The sequence below is a fragment of the Pipistrellus kuhlii genome, unplaced genomic scaffold (genome assembly GCF_014108245.1).
Source record: "Pipistrellus kuhlii isolate mPipKuh1 unplaced genomic scaffold, mPipKuh1.p scaffold_m20_p_1, whole genome shotgun sequence".
Taxonomy (NCBI): Eukaryota; Metazoa; Chordata; class Mammalia; order Chiroptera; family Vespertilionidae; genus Pipistrellus; species Pipistrellus kuhlii.
In genome coordinates, this window is record NW_023425404.1 from 86173164 (window position 1) to 86199824 (window position 26661).

The 26661-nt window shown below is 39.3% G+C and overlaps 1 protein-coding gene across 2 annotated transcripts in view; it reads left to right on the forward strand.

The window, feature by feature from the left end:
- The window catches only part of CCNY (cyclin Y), a 137579-nt gene that overhangs the window by 44118 nt on the left and 66800 nt on the right, over window positions 1–26661 (forward strand). Inside the window, exon 2 of one of the 2 annotated variants that reach the window (XM_036454909.2) lies at window positions 12197–12271. The exons of the other annotated variant lie outside the window; for it this stretch is intronic. Coding sequence (XP_036310802.1) covers window positions 12197–12271 — 75 coding nt within the window. The remainder of the gene's footprint in view (window positions 1–12196; window positions 12272–26661) is intronic. 2 annotated transcript variants of the gene reach the window in all.

A 26661-nucleotide genomic window follows, 5' to 3' on the forward strand; every position in this document is an offset into this window, starting at 1 on the left:
GTCCACTTGGTGAGAATTTGATGTGAAGACCTCTCGTTGCCCTTTCTTTTCTTTCTTTCTTTCTTTTTTTTTATTTTTTAATATATTTTATTGATATTTTTACAGAGAGGAAGAGAGAGGGATAGAGAGTTAGAAACATCGATGAGAGAGAATCATTGATCAGCTGCCTCTTGCTTGCACACCCCCTACTGGGGATGTGCCCGCAACCAAGATACATGCCCTTGACTGGAATCGTACCTGGGACCTTTCAGTCCACAGGCCGTCGCTCTATCCACTGAGCCAAACCGGTTTTGGCATTGTTGTCCTTTCTTATGTTGCATATTCTTTGTGGCAGATATGTGCTTTCAGTGTGTGTGTGTGTGTGTGTGTGTGTGTGTGTGTGTGTTGTGTTTGAAAGTGGAAATAATGTAATGTCTGATTTGTTATTGGGCTATTTCAGTATTAGTAACTTTCCTTGTCCCTGCTGCTATTCAATCTAGCCTGCGTCTAAAATGCATAATTAAATCTTTCTGTGAACTGGATTTCCTTGGTGCTTTTATGTTTTTATCCACATTACTCCAGTCCCCTCACTCTTCACCTTACATAGATGTAAGTAGATTCACAGTGCTCTCCAAACTCGAAGCATTTGTTTGAATGGTGACCATACCCCAAGTAACTGAGTACTGGAGTTTTTTCCTAACTCTAGAAAATCAAATCTTTATTTCTCAGCTATAGACTTCCAGAAGTAGATTCAATAGGAATTTTTATGATGAAATATAAATATTATTATAAAGTAATAAAACATTTTTCACTAAAATAATAATATATAGCACGTTTAGATCCAAAGAAACAATGCTTTTTTTCCAGCAGTCACTTAGTGGAGCTTTTTTGCATGCCTCTTTTGGAGTGGCATTAGAGTTGCTTTACCAGCAACATAGGATCCCCGTCTTATGACTGGATAGTTTTGTTCACTACTTTTCTCCCACATTTTCACTCCTTAAGATCTCCTCATTAACTAGTAGCTTCTTCTCATCCTGCTATCAGCCCTTTTTTACTGTTGCCTTGCCTTTGTAGCCTGGGAGGATGGTAAGGAAGGGGCCTTCCAAGAACCCTTGAAAAACAGGAGACTCTGATGCCCAGAACCAGGATGAGGGTCATTCTGAACCTAAGAGGAAGCAGTATGGCACACAAATACCTGTCCCTTTCAAAGTAATGCGATTGGTGATGGATTGAAAAGCCACCCACTACAGGGATCAGAAGCACCAGCCATTTCCCACACGAGCATCCTGCAAGTCAGAGACCAGCTGTGTGGTCCTTTGTGTGCTCCTGTCAGGAGGGCCCTGTTACCAGGTACACCCTTTCCATTTGCCTTTTCCTGCTGCTTCTATGAAGAAGGCATTCCTCAGTGTTCTTTTATATGTCAGTTACATTATTACTTAGCAGGGACATTTGGGGAAATTGATACAAAATAAGGTAATTCTGATGATAAACTGGGATTTCTGCACATTGAAAGCAAAGGTTTGTCCATCTTTTCACAGATGCATGTTCCTTGTCTTCATGATTCTAAGTGACTCCCTTCACTAGAGGAATTCAAGCTAAGGTTTTGCATTATTGAATCTTACAGAAGAAAGAACCAGGGACTTTTCAGTGATAGGATTCTAAAGAGGCATAAGCTGGTGGAGGGCAATGAATAATCAAACCCTGGCAGCACCAAGATTAGAAAGGAAGGGGGGGAATTAGTGGAACTATGAGATTACAATTTGAAACAAATGACATCATCTACCAAGACCTTGGAAAGTACTGTACATATGGAGCAGAATTTTAAATAATTAAAATGATTAAATTTGGCAGTACATCTTTAACTTGGAGAGAAAAGAAAAGGCAAAAAATACCAAAAGCTCCTTTGGGAATTTATGAATATAAACAAATGATAAGGAAAACTTTCAGAGCTGAAAATTAAAAAAAATATATAGATATAGATATAGATATAGATATAGATATATATATATATATATATATATATATATATATATATATATTGATTTCAGAGAGGGGTAGGGAGAAGAGAGAGAGAGAAACACCAATGATGAGAGAGAATCATTGATCTGCTGCCTCTTGCATGCCCCCCTTACTGGGAATCAAGTCCACAACCCAAGCATGTGCCCTTGACCGGAATCGAACCTGGGACTGTTTAGTCCCCAAACTCTATCCATTGAGCCAAACTAGCTAGGGCTGAAAACTTTTTGTTATTTGCTAGAAAATAAGCAGTTGTAAGCCTCATTTGGGATAGAAATTCAGTTATGGGCTGCTTATTCTTTGATCATCAACAAAGAAAATAAGTCGAGAGGTCATGAGTGACACAATGTCATTGAAGTTCCAGAAAAGCTGCAGCAGGCACTGCTACCCTGCCTGGAAGCCTCCACTGTGCTGGGTGGTAACAGGCTATCTTGTTTGTATTATACTAGGGAGAAAGGGTTGGGAAGCAGTTTAAGGCATTGGCACAGCTGTAATGTATGGGGTTTAACTGAATTAACAGGAGGTAAGTTAAACACAGCAGCATATCTGCCTCCGTGGGTCATCCCTGCTCCCTCCCTCCCCTGTACTTAATCTCAGTGCATAGCCCCATTGCCAACCACCAGATGTCATCCTTGTCTGCCTCTTGTCTTTGTGCTTTGCATCCCTTAGTATAATTTCATCCCTTAGTATAATATCTTCATGTCCATCTACTTCTCTCAGCTACCTTCCCTCCCACTTGGATTACGGCTACAGTTTTCTCCTTGGTAACCTGTCCTCCAGTCTTGCCCTCCTTTGGTTATTCTCCCCCCTCCCCCCCCCAATGCAGCCATGATGGTTTTTCGTGTGTTTGATCATGTCACTCCACTCCTTCAATAATTCCCTGGTGCCTTTGAGATAAAATCCCCACCCTTCCCTGAAGTTTTTCTTGCAACTTCCTTTCTTATATATTCTACTGTGTGTCTTAAAGGCCGTGTTCCATCTCTTTCTCTCAACTTTCTGTCTTTATTATACTGATTCTTCTGCCTAAATCAGTGGTCGTCAACTTTTCAGACCTCACAGACCATCAGTGATCCAGGGACCACCAGTTGGCAACTGCTGTTCCAAAGATTTCCTTAAACCAGCGGTTGCCAACCTTTTGGACCTCATGGACCACAAGTGGTCTGCAGGCACTAGTTGGCAACTGCTGGCCTAAATACCGTTCCTCGGCTCCCCTTTAGCTTGGCTAACTAACCTGTTCTTACAGCAAGCCTTAGCTCTCTCCTTGGTTCTCCCATAGCATTTGTTTGTGCCAGCTGATTTGTCTGCTTCACACTCCAACCCAGACTTGAAACATTGGATGGTCACAGGGTCATTTACTGTTGCATTTCCTGTGCAGAATGCCTGCATGAGTTGATTCAGAATAAAAACTTGTTGACTATTGAATTAAGTAATAATAGGGGACTCAAATGTCTCTTTACTGGTTTTCAGGGTGTCATACTTTTTAGTTGTGTACAGTTGCAGATTTGATCAATATTGCTTATACTTAAAAAACCTGGTTATTTGCCTGGTATTCAATATTAATAATCCAGGAGATTAATTCTTTTTGAATTAGTCTATATTTGAGTTAATGGTTGATCCTTGCCAGTTTTTCTTTTTCCTTTCCTTAGGTTGTTGAGAAGAGCTACTTCAGTTGATCATTCTTTTCTTTTATTCTCATTATTCAACTTATTTGTCAAATATTGTTGAACATTTGAACCTTGTACCTATGGTTCCTGCTCTAAAGTGGTACTGACTCTGGTGGATGAGGACCAACTCGGCCTTTATGTGGGATCCACATATCCCACTAGGTTGTCTTTGATTATCATAGGACCTCTAGAAGCCATTAGTGTATCACCATCACCCTTATTTTATTGAGACTCAGAGAAGTAACATGATTTTCTCAAGTGGCCAAGCAGAAACCAGAATTTAGTCTTTTAGATTTTAATTCTACATGTTTTATCTTATCTTCTGCTGAAATATATGCTTAATAATCTGATGCCAGTATAAACCAAGTGTTGTCAATTAATATATCTGCATAATTTTTCTGTTCTTTTATTTTGAATTAAAACATGTCACATCACCTTTAAATTTTTTTCAGTGGAAGTCTTTCTAAAGGTAAACACCAGCAGTCAAATTGAAACTGGACAGTAAATGGGTCCTAGTGCCCACTGCTACCTGAGTCAAATAAGTAGAGACAAGGTAGAATCTTTATGGTGCCAGAACTCTGAGAGCAGCAGGTTTAGCACCCTGAAAAGACTGCGCGCTGGCATTTCATCTCAAGTCAGCCTTTACATATGGCCAGAGGGTAGGAAAAAATCTAAAACTAGTGAGTCCCCTGGGTCTACTTTCTGTCATTGTCCTTGCAAAGATTAGTCCTTGAACACTGCAAAGATTAGCATTTAAAATGTACCTTTTCTTCTGAGTAATGATCCCATCTGCGCTTCAAGGTTGCCTTTTCTTTATAGCCCTGTTGATTCTTCTTGTAACAGGTCCTCCAATTTCCCAGAATCTATAAGAAAATCTCTCTTCTATTATGTACCCCTCTCCTATGAAAGTTTCAGTTGTTGAAACAGAATCAGTGGTTTGTGCCTCTTCATTTACAGGAAAGATACAGCTTCTTGTTATGGCATTCAAGACATCACACATTTTGGCCTGAATGCCTTTTCTGCTTTTTTTTTCTTTCTTTTTTCCCCCTTTTCTTTTCTTTTCTCTTTCCTTGTCTTCCTGAACTATCCATTTGTTGGTTCAATACCTTGCTGGCATAGAGAACACATTTGAATGCATTGACTGAACTTTAGTCAGGACATATTTGGGGGATACACATTCAAACTAGTGGTTATGGGTATATCACAGACATGTTTTAAGACTGGTGGGAATGGAGAAGGGCAAGTGAGTGACTTAGATAAGTCAGGAGTTCTTCCAGGAACCATAAGCCTCAGTCTGGACTTGAGGTAGAAACAGGAGTGACCAGTTGGGCCAACCTAGAGAGGGTTGTTCCTGCCAGAGGGAATGGTTTAATCAAGCCATGAAAAATTGAAAGAATATTGTGTTGGTGGAACACAAAGCAAAGGGATATGGGGAACGAGGTCAGCCATCTAAGCAGGGAAGTGAAGACTAAACACGTAAGCCAGTGAAAGTCTATCTCCAATACTGTGGATATAATAAAATATTATTGGATGTGTCAACTTGTACCTCTGCTTCTATTAAATCTAATATGCAAGAGAGCCAAGACTAGCACTGATCTTGTTGCTCTTACTGTCTCTCTCCCACCCACAGCCCCATGTGTGCCATATTGACTGTTCATAACCTTTTACATGTCCTTCCTTGCCTGATCGCCAGTGGATTTAGTGGTAATCAGCAAAATGCTCACAGGGGAGCAATGTTAAGATGAAGCAGTATCCTGGAAAAGCCACTACCCAGGTCTGTAGCTCAGTTGGTTAGAAAGTCGTTCTGATATGCCAAGGTTTCGTTTTGATTCCAGGTTAGGACACATATAAGACTCAACCAGTGAATGCATAAATAAGTGGAACAACAAATTAATGTCTCTCTTCCTCTCTCTCTAAAAATAAATAAATAAAATAGGTAAATTTGTAATATAAAATGTGACCAGACAGAATAATAATCTTTAAACTTTCAAACACTTAGACTGGTAATTCTATGAGTTAGGGACCTTGCCTGTCATATAGCACAGGCTCAGACACAGGGTAGGCATAATGCCGAAGAAGGATGTGTGTATATGTGAATAATTGTGCGCGTGCGTGCGCGTGTTCGTGTGTGTGTGTGTGTGTGTGTGTGTGTGTGTGTGTGTAGAATACCTATACATATACAGATCTACAACGTAGTGACTAGACATTTATATAATTTACCAAGTGATTCCCTTCAATAATTCTACAATAGTACCCATCTGGCACCATACATAGTTGTTAATAAGTTACTATAGTATTATTGACTATATTCCCTATGCTGTACTTTACAGCTCCCTGTTTTATAACTGCCAATTAGTATTTTTCAGTCCCTTTCTCTTTTTCACCCAGCCCCCCAACCACCTTTCCATATGGCAACCATCAGTTTGTTCTCTGTACCATATAATTAAAATTATATGGTATTTATCTTTCTCTTTTTGTCTTATTTTGTTTAGCATATTACCCTTTGGGTTCATCCATGTTGTTTCAAATGGTAAGATTTCATTCTTTTTTATAGTTCAGTAATATTATATAAAACATCACCATATCTTCTTTATCCATTTGTCTTTTGATTAGAGCATTTAATCCATTTGTATGTAAAGCAATTATAAATATACAATTATCACTTTGTTTTATAATTGTTTTTTGTAGTTCTTCTCTGTTCATTATTCTTTTGCTTTCTTCTCTTGTATGTTGATGACTTTTTGTAGTGTTATGTTTAATTCTCATATCTTGTAGGTTTTTGGTTTGTAGTGACCATGTGCATCATATCAATATATACCAAGTTTATAAGCAATCTGTTTTAAGTTGATGGTCACTTAAGTTTGAAAACATTATAAAATACTACCATTTTTACTCAGTCCTTTTCACTTTTATTTTTTTGCCATCATTTTTTATTTTGTGTGTGTTTGTGTATTTGTGTGTACTTCTTAATTTACTATTGCAGTTACTCATGATCTTCCTACATTTGCCTTTAAACCTATGTACTACTAGCCTTAGTCTTGGTCGACCCACAGCTTTTATAATGTGTTTGTTTTTGTCACAGAGAATTATTTTCTTTGTGATATTTTCTTATATTTTTTATTTTCCCCTTCTTCTTAACAAAGACCTTTTAACATTTCTAGTAATACTGATTGGGTGGTGGTGAATCTTTCAGCTCTTTCTTGTCTTGGCTTGTGAGAATGCTTTCCCCTATTGTTTTTAAATCCCCCCCCCCAAATTGGAGTGTCCTTGTCAAAGCATATTTTTTGGGGGAAGTTGTTAATCCTTACCCAAAGATATTTTTTTCCATTGCTCTTTTTTGGGGGGGTGGGGGGAGGAGTGGGGCGGGGTGTGTGGAGAGACATAGAGGGAGGAGAGATATTGATGTGAGAGAGATGCATTGATTGGTTGCCTCTTGCACACACCCTGACCCAGGATCAGGCCTGCAAGCCAGGTAGATGCCTGACTTGGAATGGAGCCCCGATTCTTTGGTCCGTGGGCTGATCAAGCCAAACGGGCCAAAGTACCACAGCACATTTTGTAGAGTTATTTCTCCTCAAAATCTGGGGCTACTGTCTTAAACTTGGTTTGTAGGAAACACCTGGCAATTCTTTATACCTTTGTATTCTGCTATTTTGATATTTAAAATAGTGCTAAATCAGCTGGGTTCTTTGGTTTGGCCATCCTCATTTTAGGGTGATTCAGAGAAATCTGTCCTTCAAACACGTGCTGTACAAAGTTAAAGTTAGCTTATTGGCTTGCCCCTGTTGTAGTTTTATTGCTTCATACTCTTCAGTTTTGAAATATATCTGGGTTAGGATTGAAGATAAATGCAAACCAGTATGTTATTAAAAGTTTGTTTTGTTTTTTGGTTTTCTTTTTAATGCTTTCTTTTCTAAGCAATGTCCACGCAGCTCAGAAATGTTGCTCTCTAACCTGTATAACCATCTGGGTGTGTTTTCAAATAAAAATTCGCTGGTGATCTCTATTTTCCTCAGCAGCCTGCACACTCTTCTATGTCCAGAAGCAAAGATTTCCTTGCTTTTTCTTTGTGTGAAAACTTTCTGATTATCTCACCCAGGATCTGGATTTTAAAGTTTAAATTCTAGAGTAGATTTAAAGAAGGGTATGTGAACTCCACTGAGGGGTATTTGTCTTTTCTTCTGCTATCAGTCAGGCTTTAGTCCTTCTCGGGCAGTGGTCGCTAACCCATAGTCTGCAGACCACTGGTGGTCTGTGAGGTCTGAAAGGTTGGCTTCCGCTGTTCTAGGGCATTCGGGATCTGAGGCAAGGATTGTTCTAGGAGGGATTCTGGGAAAAGCTTTGGACTAGGTAATTCTAGCTGAGACCAGAGTTCTGATCCAGTTCTGTTATCACCCAACTAGATAACAATCTCAGCCTCACTCACCTCATCTGTGAGTATTAGATCAAACCCTGATCTTGAAGATTCCTCTGAACTCATGACTTGTTTTGTGTCACTGAACCAGGTAGAGATGATACCTGGCCTGTCAACCATGTAGAAAACCACCTGTGACACAGTGAGCATAGAATCAGACCAAGGGTTATAACTTAACCATAAAGGAAAATGCAGATATCTTCCTGTGTCACACTTGATAGGGAGAGTGTGAAATGATTCCTGCTGCTTAGGTTCTGCACAGAAGAACAAACAGTCATTTTACCCTTTCCCTCATGGCCCTATTTAGACCAGAAGTGTACAGTAGAGACATGGTAGCTGCTGGCAGGATAAAGACTCCTCCACTCAAGGGTTCCTCAGTGCCAGTCACTTTTCATTATGAGTTCCTACAGCAGATGGACAGTGTTGGTGGGGAGATTAATCTTTGTGGCTGCATGTTCATCTCCCTGACTTCCGGGAGGGGTCCAACAGCCACAGCCAAGAGAGTTCTGGGCGTCACCTGGTTGAACCAGCATGTGCTAGAGAAATAATAGTCCAGCCACTTAGAGGAAAATAAGAGCTCAAGTCATTTTTCTTAACATGTTTTTAAAAGTAAGTGTTTTAAATCACAAAAGTTAAAAACCAATAAAAGCATACTAAATGCAGAAAACTTAGAAAACACAGAAAAGCAAAAAGAAGGCACAATTGCATTAATTCTAATCTAACCATATATTAGTGTGTGTGTGTGTGTGTGTGTGTGTGTGTGTGTGTGTATATATATATATATATATTTAAAAATATATATTTTATTGATTTTTGTACAGAGAGGAAGGGAGAGGGATAGAGAGTTAGAAACATCGATGAGAGAGAGTCATCGACCAGCTGCCTCTTGCACACCCCCTACTGGGGATATGCCCGCAACCAAGGTACATGCCCTTGACCGGAATCAAACCCCGGATCCTTTAGTCCCCAAGCCAGCACTCTATCCATTGAGCCAAACCGGTCTCGGCTAGTGTATATATTTTTAATATGCTTTCTAGGCCTATGCATATTTTCTCCTCAGAATAATATCATGCTTCTTTCTTCACCTATTTCCATTTGAATAAAATACTTTCACATGTGTTTTTTTTAATGGTGGAATAGCTAGGTATACTGATAATTACTACTGTAACATGCCTTTTTTAGAAGCCCTCTCAGTCTGTAAAGTCCCCTATTCTTTTTTTCTTTTTTCTTTATTGATTAAAGTATTACATATGTGTCATTATTCCCCCATTGCCCCACCCCCCATCTCTTCACTCATGCCTTCACCCTCCTGGTATCTGTGGCCATTGTTTAGGCTTGTATGCATGCATACAAGTCCTTTGTTTGATCTTCCCCCCTTACCTCCATTTTTAACAACTTTTAGGGTTTGTCATTATAGCACCAAATCCTAATCTTTTAGGGAGTCAGTGATTGTCATTGGGACATTCTTGAATTTACTAGTAAAAGCAGCAGGGCTCAATTCCCAAAGAAATAGCAATCTTAGAATATTCTGGGTCCTCTGTTGGCTCCAAAGAAAAAAGCAACTGAACTGTTGATGAGTCTGAATTGGGTATGAAGGGAACAATGTAAGAATTTGGGGTGCTGTCACTGTCTAAGCCTAGTGGACTGAGTTCTTGGTGTCGCTCCCCCGCTAACTGCTAGGCAGGAAGCACTGCATGCACAATGGTTTCACTGGACCTTTTCTATGGGAATGATAGGTTAAGGCTTTTGAAACTTAACTGTATTCATCATGGATGAAATTATGTAAAAACTTTAAATTTTGCCCTAGCCGGTTCGGCTCAGTGGATAGAGGGTCACCCTGCGGACTGAAGGGTCCCAGGTTCTATTGCAGCCAAGCGGCACATGCTTGGGCTGCGGGCTTGATCCCTGGTGGGAGGGCATGCAGGAGGCAGCCACTCAATGATTCTCTCTCATCATTGATGTTTCTATCTTTCTCTCCTTCTTCCTTCCTCTCTGAAATCAATACAAATATATTAAAAAAAAAAACTTTCAAATTTGATATGCCAAAAAGTCTCCAAAAAATTAATAACTTAGCACATTTGTTATTTAACTCTTTTATAACAAAATCCTAGTTGATTAGGAAACCCTTATTTTTACCAGGAAATTTCTGGCCTAATCTTACCTAGGCAAGTTTAATTGAGGCAAGTTTGAGAAACTTTTCTTTTGCTTATCTCACTCCTTCCATCAAAATGCCTTGCCATAGCCGGTTTTGCTCAGTGGGTAGAGTAGTGGCCTGGGACACATACCTTAGACCCCGACTCCGCCCTGGCCCTGGCCCTGGCCCTGGCCAGGGTGCATGCAGAAAGCAACCGGTCAGTGTGTTTGTCTCACATTGATGTTTCTCTGTCTTTCTTCTCTTCTCCACTCACTCTAAAAGATCAGTGGAAAAATATCCTTTGGGTGAAGATTAACAAAAAAACAAAAACCAAAACAAAACAAAAAAAACCAATGCCTTTAGCTACGAAACTATTATACTATATGCACTTTTAATAGTTGTCCTAGAAGCACCAGATAATTGAAATAGCATAAGATTCAATAGGTGTTTCTTAATTAAGCATCCAATAAGAGGCCAGGAGCTATAGTACAGTGATTGATGTAATATAGTCATTGGCTGATGTAGGAAAAATTGCCTCACTGCAAAGGTAATTTGAGGATGTCTAAATATTGCCTCTGGTGTATATATGATCATCCTTGTCTTTTTTTTCCATAGGTGTTTCTTTATAAGTTGTTGAACTCAAAATAGTTTTCATTCTGTTGCTGGAAGCTAATTTTAAGATCATTCTGACTTTTTAATGATTTTGGTCTTTCTTTCCTCCCATAACTTAATTCTTTTGTTTTTCTTACTCAGCCTTTTCTTACGGAATATCTCTCTCTCTCTCTCTCTCTCTCTCTCTCTCTCTCTCACTCTCACTCTCACTCTCACTCTCACTCTCACTCTCACTCACTGGAAAAATTCTTCTATTATGGAATTCTAAATTGTTATATACCTTACAAGTCTATACATGCCCTTGGAAATTGTTCTAAGGCAGGGATTATAAAACCAATTGCCCATAGGGGTAGGAATGTCTGAAAGTGAGGAGCAACACCTGATGAGTGTCAGGGAAGTGAGAGGGGCAACCACTAGGGACTGGACCCTTAGGATCTACCTGAGGGGCTGGCAGCTGTTGCATTCCTGCAGATTATGGCCATTGGGGTGGAGGCCTGGTGCCGCCAAATGATCTGATTTCTCAAAAGAAAATGGAAATACGGATTTTTTTTCCTTTGTAGTATGTTTGAAAATGTAAAAATTATATACATTGCATTAAATTAAAAAAAATGTATGGATCAAACAAAACATGTCCGTGTCCCAGATTATGCTCACAAAAGGCCAGTTTATAGTCTTTGCTCTAAAGTAGGGGTGTCGAACTCAATCAGAGAAGGGGCCAAAATCTAAAATCCAGCCTAAATCACGGGCCGAATGGTTTACTGAACAGTCATAAACTGTCATTGTGATGGAAACGCAGCGGAGTGCAGTGATGACAGCGCAGTGCGGGCCACATTGCAAGGCCTGGCGGGACGGATTTGGCCCTCGGGCCTTGTGTTTGACACACGTGCTCTAAAGGGTGTTTTGCCCCCCCCCCCCCCCAACATTAACACTATTAATGAAGAAGAGTGTGTGGGTGCTAAAATGTCTTAAAGCTGGCTAGGTTTTATTATTTTTTTAAAATCACCTTTAGCAAGGACATATTACTTAACTATAAAGTTTTGATGAATTAGTTGTAGCACTTAACTCTTTAATTGCATGTTATAGCATCTTGTTATTTTGTAGTAGCTCAGGTACAGAGCATACTTGTAAAAAGACAATGGAGTTTTAGGCTAATAGATCTCCAGCCAAGTGCCTAATTTTGATGTATGACTTTGTCTTAATTTCCAAATAAAAGTCTTCTTAATTGAATCTAGAAGAATCTATGAACAATAACTGTAGGATGTTTTTCCTTGAATCCTTGACCATATATTAGCAATGTAAGGTTGAAAAAATTGAAAATTAATTTTGACTTTAGTTATCAGATGGATATTCATGTATTTTCTTCTTCTTTCTTTAAAGATTTGAACATGGAATTCAATCCTTCAGACCATCCTCGAGCCAGCACAATATTTCTCAGTAAATCTCAAACAGACGGTAGGTTGCTAATTTATATATATATTTTCTTTCAAAAACAAGGCCTATGTTAATAACTAGTGTAAGTTTTCATTTCCAACTAGAATCCTTTGTAATGACACCACCCCCCCTCCCCAATATATTGTTTGATGCTAGTTCTCTTGGGGATTTCTTTCTTTTGTCTTGTTATATTTTTAGAATTTTCTATTTGAAGCAATGTTGCCAATCAGTTGTGAACATTCTATCTCAGTAGTTTTCTATCCTGAGAGTCACAAATTTTTCTTTAAGAATTGATATTTGCATAAGTTCTCTAAAGATCAGAAGCATTGGTTTCCTAGACGGTTTGTAAAAGAAAGCAAAATATATTTTATCCCAGGTGTGTGTGGAATTTCTCCTGAGTTGTTTTTTTTTTTCTTCTCTTTCCAGTACTAGCTTATCTCACTTTTCCATGGTCCTTAGCTACAAAGGAGAGATAAAACTTAAACACTGATCATAAATCTTCTCATTTGGATTCCTATAGAAAAGAGTATTAGGAGAAAGGTGTTACATGATGATATTGTGACCAGGATGTTATATTACAACTAGAAGCCCCATGCACGAAATTGTGCAAGGGGTTTGGCCCTCACAGCTGTGGCAGCTTGCCTTGACCTTTGCAGCCACCCCCTAGCAGCCCCAGCTTTGTCCGTGGTCCGTGATGTGTGGTCTAATTAGCATGTCATGCTTTTATTTTTATAGATAGAGTCCTGTGTGATTCTATTCCTGACTTGGCAAATTGCTAAGCTTTAATTTAAAGAAGGTCCTCAGTTGACTAGAAAATAACTTAATATATTTAAGACAGTAAGTTCATTATAGGAATTGAGAATTCCTCAATAATGATTAGGTAATAATTTTGATATGGTATAATGCTGATGTAATATTGGTTAAGCAGACCACTGACTTGATTTGAGACAACTGGGTGTATTATTATTATTATTATTATTATTATTATTATTTAAAAAATCAATGTTTTTAAGAGAAAGAATAAATCATTGTATACTTTAAATACTTATGAAGCTTTGAATATATTAGGGTGGGGGGAATAAAAACAAAATTTTGCTTTCTTGGCCTGGTAAAGTGGAAAGCCATTGAAAGAAGGGTAGGATATGGCAAGAGAAGGAAAGTGACAGTGGGGATGAGGGCTTGGGAATGATGGAAAACGAGAATTAACATTTTTTACACTTAATGTTAGTGCTGTAAAAACCAGCCACAGGACTGACATACTTTTGGGTTTGGTTCTTCCAGTGAATTCAGGGTGCAAACCAACATCATTCTGAAGTTTTTCTGATTAGATTTACATGAAATTGCATTAGAGCCTCTAAGTTGGTAACACATGCCTTGATCATCATGGTAAAAGGAAATTCAGCAATTATCTGACCTAACAGAAGAATTGCTCTGGAAGGAAGGAGTTAGGGAAGTATATATCTTCCCGCTTCACAGCAGGTCTCATTCACTCCTTTTTTTCTGGAACACAAGGTATCAATTCCTCTCACCCTTCTATTCATTGCTTCAATTTTTCTTTAAATGCTGGAGCTTTCCATTCAACATATGAAATGATTTATTTGAGTCTCACAGGTTAAACACAATAAAATGAACAATAACCAACACCTTCCTGAAGTGTTCCTCTCTACTCTTCTGCTTAGTGAAAACTTCTATACCATCTCTACCTTTTCTCTTTCCATTCAGTATTCCACAGGTGACTTCTTTTCAATCGCTATTCTGTGCAGGATATGTTGTTGTAAGGTTGCCTAAAAGACCTTTTGCCTCCTTTAGCTCTTGAATGCTCATGGCACTCGCTGCCATTGGCTATTCCTTCTCCTTTGGCTTCCTATTATCAAATAGGCCAATTTGCTGAAAACAAGTCCATCTAATAATTGCTTTAAATTTTAAAATAGGTAAATTTGATAACTTTAGTGGTTTAATTCTTTAGTAAATTAATTTATTGCTAGAGAATTGACTATTTGGAAAATCTGTCCTGAAAACTCCTTTTCTTAAAAAAACACACATCAAAGGTTGATACTTTTACAAATGTTCCCCATTTCCCCCTCGTTTACCAACTCCACTCAGACGCTACCCTCATACCCTCCAGTCTTCACCACATTATTATATGTGTCCATGGGCTATTATGCATATACGCATATGTTCTTTGGTTAATCTCTTCCAGTCTCCTCGCCACCACACTCCTCTCTGAGGTCTGTCAGTCTGTTCCATGTGTCCATGCTCTGGTTCTATTTTGTTCATTAGATTCTACATACAAGTGAGATAATACGGCATTTGTCTTTCTTTGATTGGCTTTTTTCACTTTCCATCATACTCTCCAGGTATATCCACACTGTCACAAAGGTAAGAGTTTCTTCTTTTTTATAGTCTCATAGTATTACATTGTATAAATGTACACATTTAAAAAAAAATCAAATCATCTATTGATGAGCACATGAACTGTTTCCAGATCTTGGCTAAATAACTTGGGGTATTGAACCTGCAACCCAGGTATGTGTCCTTAACTGGAAATTGAACCCATTACCCTTCTAACCACTGAGCAAAACCAGCCATTACCTTTGCCCATTTATTATTTGGATTGTATGTTTTCCGGGTGTTGAGTTGTATAAGTTCTTTATATATTTTGGAAAATAACTCCTTACCAGATGTATCACTGGTGAATACATTCTACCATACAGTAGGTTTCCTTCTCATTTTGTTGATGGTTTCTTTTGCTGTGCACAAGCTTTTTAGTTCGATGTAGTTCCCATTGTTTATTTTTTCCCATTGTTTCTCTTACCATAGGATAGGGGTGTCGAACTCAATCAGAGAAGGGGCCAAAATCTAAAATCCAGCCTAAATCACGGGCCGAATGGTTTACTGAACAGTCATAAACTGTCATTGTGATGGAAACGCAGCGGAGTGCAGTGATGACAGCGCGGTGCGGGCCACATTGCAAGGCCTGGCGGGACGGATTTGGCCCTCGGGCCTTGTGTTTGACACATGTGCCATAGGAGATGATCAGCAAAAAATGTTGCTACAAGAGATGTCTGAGGTTTTATTGTCTGTGCTTTCTTCTAGGATTTTTATGGTTTCATGACTTACAATTAAGTCTTTTATCCATTTGGAGTTAATACCTATGTATGGTATCAGTTGGTAGTCTAGTTTCATTTTTTGCATGTACCTGTCCAATTTTCCTAACACCATTTATTGGAGAAACTGTCTTTACTCCATTTTATGCTCTTGCCTCGATTGTCAAAAATTAATTGATCATAAAGACATGGGTTAATTTCAGGGCACTCTGTTCTCTTCCATTGACCCATCTTCCTGTTCTTACGCCAGTACCAGGCTGCTATGGTTACAGTGGTCTTGTAGTATAGTTCATGGTCGCCAACCTTTCAGACCTCACGGACCACTGGTTGGAGACCGCTGATATAGTTTGATATCAGATATTGTGATACCTCCAACTTGGTTCTTTTTTCTCAAGATTGCTGAGTCTATTTGTGATCTTTTGGAGTTCCATATAAATTTTACACCTCTTATTAAATTTTTGTTTTATTTCAATAGTAAATGGGATTGTTTTCTTAGTTTCTCTTTCTGAGGGTTTATTATTGGTGCATAAACATGCCACTGATTTTTGTATATTAACTTTCTATCCTGCTACTTTGCCAAATTCATTTATTAGGTCTATTAGTGTTTTGGTGGAGTTTTTACAGTTTTCTGTGTACAGCATTATGTCATCTGTAAATAATGACAGTTTTACTTCTTTCTTTCCAATTTGGATGCCTTTTTCCCCCCTTCTTTTTGTCCGATCACTATGGCTGGGACTTCCAGTAATGTGTTGAAAGCAGATATCCTTGTCTTGTTCCTGATCTTAAGGGCAACACTTTTATTTTTACCTATTGAGTATGTTGTTTTCATATGTGACCTTTATTATGTTGAGGTATGATCTCTCTATTTCCACTTTGCTGTGTGTTTTTATCATAAACTACAGGCCTGGTGCATGAAATTTATGCATGGGCTTTATCTCCAGCCCCCACACGCTGCAATGGCCATGGTCAGAGGCCTCTGCCGCCCCTGCCTCAGCTCCTGCCTGCTGGGCTTTGTCTGGAAGGAAGGACGTCTGGTCTAATTAGCATATTATCCTTTTATTATTATAGATGGGTGCTGGATTTTTTCTAATGCTTTTTCTGAATCTGCTGATATGATCATGTGATTTTTATCCTTCATTTTGCTTATGTGATATATCATACAATATTTATTGATTTGTGAATATTGTACCAACCTTGCATCCCAGGAATAAATCCCACTTGCTTATTGTGTATGATCTTTTTAATATATTTTTGGATTCTATTTGCTATTATTTTGTTGAGCAATTTACTATGTATGTTCATCAGGGATTTTGGTGTAGAATTTTCTTTCCTTGTAGTGTCTTTATCTAGTTTTGGAATTAGGATAGCGCTGACCTCAAAAAAAAGAGTCAGAATGTCTTCCCTCCTCCTGAATTTTTTTTTGGAATAGTTTGAAGAGAGTAATTGTTATTTCTTCTTTGAATGTTTGGTAAAATTTGTCTATGAAGCCATCTAGTCAAGGACTTTTGTTTATTGGGAGTTTTTTGATTACTGATTGAATTTCATAAGTTTTTATTGGTCTATTCAGGCTTTCTGATTTTTCCTACTTTAGTTTTGGAAAATTGTATATTTCTAGGAATTGGTTCTTTTCCCCCAGGTTTCCAATTTGTTGGCATATAGTTATTTATATTATTTTCTTGCAACTTTTTGTATATATGTGATGTTAGTTGTTATTTTGCCTTTTTCATTTCTGATTTTATTTATTTGTGTCCTTTTTATTTGTTTCTTTTTTTTTAAACACCCCCCCCCCCCCCCCCCTGCCTCCAACACACTTTGTTTTTATTCTTTGTTTCTTAATGGGTCTGGCTAATGGCTCACCAATCTTATTTATCTTTTTAAAGAAGCAGCTCTTTGATCTTTTGAAAAAAAAATTTCAATCTCTATGTTATTTATTTCTGCTTTGATTTTTATTATTTCTTTCCTTCTACTTACTGTGGGCTTTTCTTGTTGTTCTCTTTCTAATTCTGTTAACTGTTTGGTTAGTTTATTAGTTTTTTTTTCTTGTTTCTTGAGATAGGCCTATAATGATATGAACTTCCCTTTGAGAATTGCTTTTGTTGTGTTCCATAGATTTTGTGTTGTGTGTTCATTTTCATTTGTTTCCAGGTAATTCTTGATTTTTTAAATTGATTTCCTTGGTAACCCATTTGTGGTTTTTTAACATGCTATTTAGACTCCATGTGTTTGAAATTTTTTCAGGTTTTTTTTTTTTAATTGTAGTTTATTTCTAGTTTCATGCTGTTGTGTGAGGATGGTGGCTTCCCAGCCGCCCAGAGCCACCCGAGGCTCAGGTAACCAGGGCCAGCCGAGGCTTGTGCTGCTAGTAGTGGCAGCAGCAGAGGTGTAATGGGGGTGTTGCCTTCCCCTGATTGCCAAGTCACCTTTCACCCTTGAGGGCTTCCGGACTGTGAGAAGGTGCAGGCCGGGCTGAGGGACCCCTCTCCAGTGCATGAATTTTTATGCACTAGGCCTCTAGTTTATTTAAAGTCTAATAATTTTTTTTAAATGGAGTCTTAGGGTTTTCTATATTCATTATCTTATCTGTGAACAATGACAGTTTTATGTCTTCTTTTACAATTTGAGTGCCTTTTATTTCTTCTTCTTGTCTAATCACTATGGCTAGCACTTCCAGTACTATGTTGAATAGGAGTGGTGTAAGTGGGCATCTTTGTATTGTTCTTGTTTTTAGGGGAAATGGTTTCAGTTTCTGCTCATTGAGTATGATGTTGGCTCTAGGTTTGTCTTATAAGGCTTTTATTATGTTGAGGTATGGTTCCTCTATTCTGACTTTGTTGTGGGTTTTTATCAAGAAATGGTGTTGGATTTTGTCAAATGCTTTTTCTGCATCAATTGATATTACTATGTGATTTTTATCTCTCAGTTTGTTTATGTGATCTATCATGTTTATTGATTTGTGGATATTGTATCTTCCTTGCATCCCTGAGATAAATACTACTTGGTTATGGTGTGTGATCTTTCTGATGTAATGCTGGATCCGAGTTGCTAGAGTTTTGTTTAGGATTTTAACATTTTATGTTCTTGAGGGTTATTGGCCTGTAATTCTCTTTCTTTGTGTTTTCGTTATCTGGTTTTGTGATTAGGGGAATGCGGCTTCATCTGATGAGCTTGGAAGTATTCCTTCTCTTGAATTTTTTTTTGAATAGTCTGAGGAGGATAGGTTTTAGTTCTTCCTTGAATGTTTGGTAAAACTCCCCTGTGAAGCCTTCTGGCCCAGGGCTTTTGTTTGCTGGAAGCTTTTTTTCCTCCATAGTTGTCAGCCTATTGAGATTTTCATATTCTTTCTGATTGAGTTTTGGAAGGTTGTATTTTCCTAGGAATATGTCTATTTCATTTCCTCTAGGTTGTCTAGCTTGTTGGAATAGTGCTGTTTATAGTATTTTTAAACAATCCTTTCTATTTCTGTGGAGTCTTGTTATTTCACCTCTTTCATTTCTGAATTTGTTTATCTGGGTCCTCTCTCTGCTTTCTTGTGAGCCTGGCTGGAGTTTCATCAATCTTGTTTATTCTTTTAATGAACCAACTCTTGGTTTCATTGATTTTTTTTTTTTGTCACTATGTCATTTATTATTTCCTTCCTTCTGCTTATTTTGTGCTTTTCTTGTTGCTCTATTTCTAATTCTTTGAGTTGTAGACCTAGATGATTTATTACCATTTTTCCTTGTTTTTTTAGATAGGCCTGTAAACTTCACTCTCAAGACTCCTTTCACTGTGTTCCATATATTTTGGATTGTTGTGTTTTTATTGTTATTCATTTTCAGGTTGTTTTTAATTATCCTCTTTGATCTCTTTGGGTAACCCAAATTGTTGTTTAATAGCATGTTATTTAGCTTCCAAGTGTTTGAGAAGATGCTTTATATGAATTCAGTCTTCTTCAATCTTTTCCTGTTTCTCAATATGTGGTCTGTCTCTGAAAATGTCCCATGTGCACTTGAGAAGAACGTATATTCTGTGCCTTTGGGGTGAAATGTTCTGAAAATGTCAATTAATTCCATCTGATCTAGTAAGTCATTTAAGATTGCTGTTTCTTTGTGTGTTTTTTTGTCTAGAGGATTTACCCAGTGATGTCAGTAGGGTATTAAAGTTCCCTACTATGATTGTGTTGTTGTTGATCTCTACTTTGATATCTTCCAGGAGTTTATTTATGTATTTGGGTGCTCTTGTGTTTGGTGCACATATGTTTATCAGGGTTATATCATCTTGTATCAATCTCTTTAGTATTATGAAGTGACTTTCCTTTTCTCTTGTATTGCCTTCACTCTGAGGTCTCTCTTGTTATTGAGTAGATTTAACTATTGCCATCTCAGCTTTTTTTGTTGTTTTCCATTTCTATTTATATGGAAGATATTTTTCTATCCCTTCACTTTCAGTCTTTCTGAGTCCCTTGTTTTGAAGTGGGTCTCATGTTGATAGCATATATATATATATGGCTCATGTTTTCTTATCCATTCAGCCATTGGATGTCTTTTTGTTGGAGCATTTAATGCATTTACGTTTAAAGTTATTATTGATAGGTATTTGTACTCATTTTATTATTATTATTATTTTTTGCCTGTATACCTTCTTCCCCTTTTATTTCTTTTTACTCCACTCCCTGTAGCATTTCTTGCATTGCTGGCTTGGTAGTGATAAACTCCCAACTCCCTCCTCCCCCCTCCTTCCCCCCCATCTGTGAAACGCCTTATTTCCCCTTCAATTTTGAATAATAGCCTTGCTGGAAAGAATATCCTTGGATTCAGTCCCTTGCTTTGCATCACTTTGTGTACTTCTTTCCATTCCTTTTTGGCCTTATGTGATTTTGTTGGTAAATTATTTGATAATCTAATGGGAGATCCCTTGTACATAACTTGCTGTCTCTCTCTCGCACTCTTTAAGATTCTCTCTTTGTCCTGTCGGTTTGCCTATGAAATTACGACATGTCTTGGTGTGGGTTTTTTCGGGTTCATCTTTTTTGGTCTTCTCTGTGCTTATGTGACATTTTTCTTACTTACATCAGGGAAGCTTTCTGACATTATTATTTCTTCAAATAGGTTTTCTTACCCTTGTTCCTCTTCCTATCCTATTATTTGTATATTGCTTCATGTTGCCCCAAAACTCTCTCCTCTTCTCCAAGGCAGTTCAGTTTGTGTCTGTTTTGCTTCCCTGTCTTCTAATTCGGTCCTCTGCTTCTCCTAGTCTACTATTGAAACTTTCCATAGTTTTTTTTTTGTTGTTGTTGCACTGTATCACTGATTATTTCTTCCTTATTCTTATATAAGTTGTTGATTTTCTCATCCATTTGTTTATGAATTCTTTTTCTGATCTATTGCACGCCTCCATTTCTTTTAGTTCCTTTTTTGTAATTCCTCCTTTCCTTTCTTTTGGGGGGTTGTGTTTTATTGTCTCTCCAATTTAGCTTTCACTGAAGGATCTAGGTGTCAAGCTGTTCAGGGGCTGCGCCTTCGCTGGCAGCAGCTCCTTGGGTGGTGGCTGCTCCTGAGATGATCATGGCAGCAGCTGTTCCTTTGGTGGGTACTGCTTGCATGGTTGCCATAGGAGTGGTGGCTCCTGTGGGCTGCTTGCACAGCTGCTACTCCTCGGATGGGGACGGGCTGCTCACAAGGTTGCTGCTCCTCAGATGGGGGCGGACTCCTCGTGTGACTTCTCCTTGGACGGGGGCAGGCTGCTCACAGAGCTGCTTCACATACTCAGGTGAGCTGCTCATGTGGCTGCTGCACCGTAGATTGGGACAGGCTGCTTGTGAGGCTGCTACTCTTTGTATGGGGACAAGCTGCGGGTGGCTTTTGCTCCTCGGACGGGGGCGAGCTGCTCTCTGAGCTGCTTCTCCTCAGTTGGCGGTGAAGTGGACCTTTGTGCTGCTCCTCGGATGCCAGCAGAGCTGCTGCTTCTAAGAAGGGGCTGGCTGCACAGGGCTCCTACTCTTCGGTGAGTTGTGCAGGGCTGCTGCTATTCGGACAGGGCCAGGCCATGTGAGGCTGCTGCTCTTTAGATAGGTACAGTCTGCTCACATGGCTGCTGCACCTTGGATGGGGGTGGTCTGCTCATGCAGTTGCTGCTCACATAGTCACAGTGCCTTGGGCTAAAGCGTTGGCTGGCCAGAGGGGAGCATGCTTTGGAACTCACAGGAGTCTGTGGCAGGGGTGGCTGGAGTCTTGGTGACTGTGGGACTGCAGCTGAGTCAGCAGGTCCCTGGTGGGGATGGCTGTAGAGTCATGGGTGGTGTCTGATGGCACCCTGGGTGGAGATGAGGTGGGGCTCCAAATCACAGCAGTTCTTCCCTTCAAGAAGGTGCACCTCTGCTGTAGAGCCGATTTTCCTGGGACTGTTTGCAATGGTAGCAGAGGCTGCCTGGCTAGGCAAGCCCAGTCTGCCTGCCCCTGAAGGTCCTGTGGGATCTAATTATCTCTCTCTCATGTCCTCACACCCACCCCACACATGTTCACACACTCCCTTTTGCTCTCTCCTTCATGTCTCGCTCTTCTTGCCTCTGTAGTTTGGTCTGGAGTGTTGTTGACCTGTTCGTGGATGGAGTTTTCTCCCCAGGTTTCTGGTTATGTGGCTTGCTCTCTCTATCATATGGACCCAATGGGGCAGAATGCAACTTGACAAGACGCAACACCAAGGGAACAAAACACGAATATATTCACGACACCTATAACCCCAATATAAATGACCACTAGAGAAAATAGAATTAGGGGAGAGAAAAGAGAGCACCAATGATATCAAGGAGAGAAAAGAATGGTAAGAGAGAAAAGAGAAAGGAAAAAGAATATATGTATAATATATGCAGAGAAAACACCACAGAACAAACAGGTAAACCAAAAAATACAAACACCAAATACCCAGAAAATGTGGGAATAGAATCTGTAGAGACTGAGCTTATATACAGAAAACAGGGTTGCAGAATTGGATGAATCTGAGGAGGACCTCAGTTCTGTATAGAGGAAGTAGAAGGAGGATAAATGGATAAGAGAAAGAGAAAGAAGTAAAAAAAAAAATGTTTTTTTAAATAAATAATTGCAATTAAAAAATGTTTTAAATTCATTAATAAAATTGGAAAAAAATAAAAATAGAATTATGAAAAAATGTGAAAAGAAGTAAAAAATAAGAAACAAAAAAACAAAGTAAAAAGAAAAAAGACAGCAAAATAATCTATAATAATAAAAACATAATATGCTAATTAGACCAGACATCCTTCCAGATGAAGTCGAGGTGGCGAGGCTGAGGCAGAGGTGGTTAAGGGGGATCAGGCAGGTAGGTGAGCAGTTAGGGGCAATCAGATAGGCAAGAGAGTGGTTAGGGGACATCAAGCAGGCAGGTTGGTGAGTGGTTAGGAGCCAGCGGTCCTGGGTTGCAAGAGGGATGTCCAGTGGTCCCGGATTGCGCAAGGGTGCATGCTGGGTTTAGGAACTCTCCCGCTGTCCTCATTCATGAATTTCATGCACTGGGCCTCTAAAATAAAAATGAAAAAGTGAAGTTTCATTTGTTTCTGCCGAGTTTTAATGCCCCATGGTTGTTGGTTTAAGATCCCATTGTTCTGTATTGTCTGCCACTTCTTAGTTTCCTGTTCGGTTGTTGAAGCTCCAAGGGTCCAGTGCTCCTCTGTTTGTATCTATCTCCACAGCTTTGACTGCCAGCAGGTGGGATTAATCTTCCTACTTAGCCTGTCTGCCCGCTTTCAATCTTAATTTCTCAAGCAGCTGTTTCTGACCAAACTATAGTTTGGGAGGTTGTTTTTTTTTTGTTGTTAACTTTTTTTTTTTTAATCCTTTGTAACACTCAGGGTGTAATCTGAGTGCGGCTGTATTGGTTGCTGGGAGATTGCAGGGAGGGGCTATCTCTACAAGAGAAAATGGCTGTCTAGGTCCAGCACATCAGGTATGATTCAGTGCCAGACTTGCAGTCACCTCTCACTGACCCTCTCCTCTCCCAGCCTCTCCCTAGAACACATGTGTCAAACACAAGGCCCGCGGGCCAAATCCGTCCCGCCAGGCCTTGCAATGTGGCCCGCACTGCGCTGTCATCACTGCACTCCGCTGCATTTCCATCACAATGACAGTTTATGACTGTTCAGTAAACCATTCGGCCCGCGATTTAGGCTGGATTTTAGATTTTGGCCCCTTCTCTGATTGAGTTCGACACCCCTACCCTAGAAAGTCCACATCTTCACCTGCAACTCAACCACAGGTAAGTGTTTGTATTGAAAGAGCCTATGAACTGGGTTTAGCGAATAAAAGCAAAGACCAAAAAGAGGGGAAAGAGCTGTGCCACCGTGAGCCCCTCTCCCCTCAGCATGGCGAGGTTTGGGCAGTTGTTCAGGCTGCCCCCTCTGGGCTCAGCCTCTCGTGGCTATCGGCTTAGATCTCGAATCCCCTGCCGCCAGCAGCCCTGTGGACTTCCTTTCCAAGGTCATATGTTACGCGCCTGTCTTAAAGGCCGAGGCCTTGGTGCTATGCGGCTTTCTTTCTTCTCTGGGCTTAGCGGTCTCACACCTCTCTCCAGCCCAGACCCTGATTTTACCTCTGCCCTTCCCAGCTGGGAATTGTCTTACCAGCTGTGTCTACTTTGCCAATTCAGTGGATACTATTCGATTTAGTTGCTCCTTCTATCTGCTCCAGGACAAGGCTCGGGACACATCTGCCTATTCTGCCGCCATTTGTCTTCAACACACTCTTCTTGAATAGTTGGACATTGCATATTAATTTTTCATCTTGAAATTGTATTTCCATGCCATTTTCCATAGAATTTTATCATGATTTAATATATTTTGATTTTTTTGATGTCCTTTATCACACTGTCATACTTCTTTTCTATGAAAATATGGATCCTCTTTATTTTTCATATCTTTAAATGTTAAAAATAAGTTCTAGACTTAGATATCATTTTTATTAACTCACAATTGATCAAAACAATGCAAGCAAATTAAAACTTGAATGAGTAATTAAATGGAATAGTGAAATGAGTTTTAGAAAAACATTTTATACTGACATGCTTCTATGGATGAATATTACATATTACTGGAATGAGCACTGGTCATCATCAGATTCTTTATTTTTGTAGATACAAGTGCTGAGGGACTTTGTTTCTATCCAGAAATAGAAGGAAACAGAAGGAATTTTGGTATAGTAATATCATTAAATTCTTTTTCATCTGATTTACCGTATTTTTCGGACCATAAGATGCTCTGGACCATAAGACGCACCAGTTTTTAGAGAAGGGAAATGAAGAAAAAAAGATTCTGAAACAAATAGTGTCCTAAAATATTTTATGTGCATTAAAACCCAACATCACAGTCATAAACACATGTAATCAACTCTGTAAAGTAAACAGCAGCATTTAGAACCATTTTAGAGCCGGGCAAGCACACAGAGACCACACAGAGCCGGGCAAGTAAAAAAACTTTTTTTTAAAAGTATATGTGTAGGCTATATTTGGACCATAAGATGCAGGGACTTTTTCCCCCCACTTCTGGGGGGGGAAAAAGTGCGTCTTATGGTCCGAAAAATACGGTATATGTCAAAAAATCTCATTGGATTTGTCATCTAAAGTAATTTCTAAAACCAGGTATATTTCAACCTTGTTCTTCAGTTTTATTGACAGTAACAAATTGGGATCCACTTGATTTCAAGAGTTTCTCATGCAGTTATAGTAGCTTCTCACTTTTTCAGGTTCTATAAAATAAACCAAAAGACTCTACCAGACACACAAATAATGTTTAATTACATCTGCTACCTTTTTCATTTGGTGGCACCTGGTTTAACCTATTCACAGAGGAGCTCTTGTAAAATGAATCTGTGATTCATTTCAGAACACCGTCCTTGATTGCTTTGACCCAGTTGCAATCTGCATACCCCTCCTCTATGGAAGCCATGGTCTTCATCATTCTGTTAGATTCATTGCATGTCTTTTCTGCATTTACATCTATACTCCATGTACAGTGACTAATCCATAAAAGGAACGCAAATATATGTTGAATGAAGGATCCTTACTTATGCTTTTCTTCTGAACTAAGGTTTTTAGCTTTTCTTTTGATTTAAATATGTTTTTGTCAAAACGTTGCATGTCCTTAACAGGACCTTGTTAGCAAAACTAGGCAAGATTGTCAAATCAGACTTATTTTTTGTCAGAAAAGGTGTCATTTCATCTTTTTCAATTCATGTAACATGTTAATACACATGCCTGTGAACACCATCCTGGTAAGTAGCCATCAGCCTTCTGTGCTTTTTGGCTCTGCCTGTTCTCCTGTTTTCTCCATGCTCTATTTCCCTGTGCTCTCCATGCTCTATTCCTCTATTCCCTTGTAATGTGTGTCTTTGAAGAGAGTCTAGCCATAGGAGTCATAATCCTAATGGAATTTGTCACCACTGTGTGGCACCTGCAGATGCAAGCCACAAGTCCTCCCTAATCCCCTAGTACAGTGGTCGGCAAACTCATTAGTCAACTGAGCCAAATATCAACAGTATGATTGAAATTTCTTTTGAGAGCCAAATTTTTTAAACTTAACCTTCTTCTAATGCCGCTTCTTCAAAATAGACTCACCCAGACCATGGTATTTTGTGGAAGAGCCACACTTAAGGGGCCAAAGAGCCACATGTGGCTCACGCGCGGCCACTGCCCTACTAGGACTGTCCACAGGAAAGGGCAGACTCCAGGCTGTGTTGGAATAAAGATCTATGATATTAGAAGCATGTTGACCTCAGGCAATAGGATCATCTTGTGCTCAGTGTCTGCTCTTGTTACCTGTGAGATAGGTACTTTGGTCACTCAATGCTAATACTTGGTACTCACTCTTCTGAGCCATCCTATCCCAGGACCTTTGGCAAGAGGATGTCACCCCATTTCGGCACTATAAGCAAGTGTTCCCCAGCATATTTCCCTCTGCCTGGTAACACACCCCATCTAACAATCCCACAAGACCCCTCAGTATTGTTATGCCCAAATCAAAAGTCATCATCTTTCCTTTTCTGCCTGCTTCCTCTCTACATCACCTCTTTTGTGAAGGATAAAACTTCTGTCAATCTGGGTCCCCAACTAGCAACCTAGGAATCCTATGGTAAGTGTCTTTTATCTCAAATGTCTCCTAAATGCCTGGTATTTCTTCCTTCCTCCTTTAGCACCTTCCTTCCTCACAGCTCCTCTCCCTCTCTTGATTTATGACCACAGCTCTTTCCCAGCCTTCCTGCCTCCATCTCCTCTCTCACTTTTTTCTATATGTAAGAAGGAGCATTTTCTGGATGTAAGAAGGAG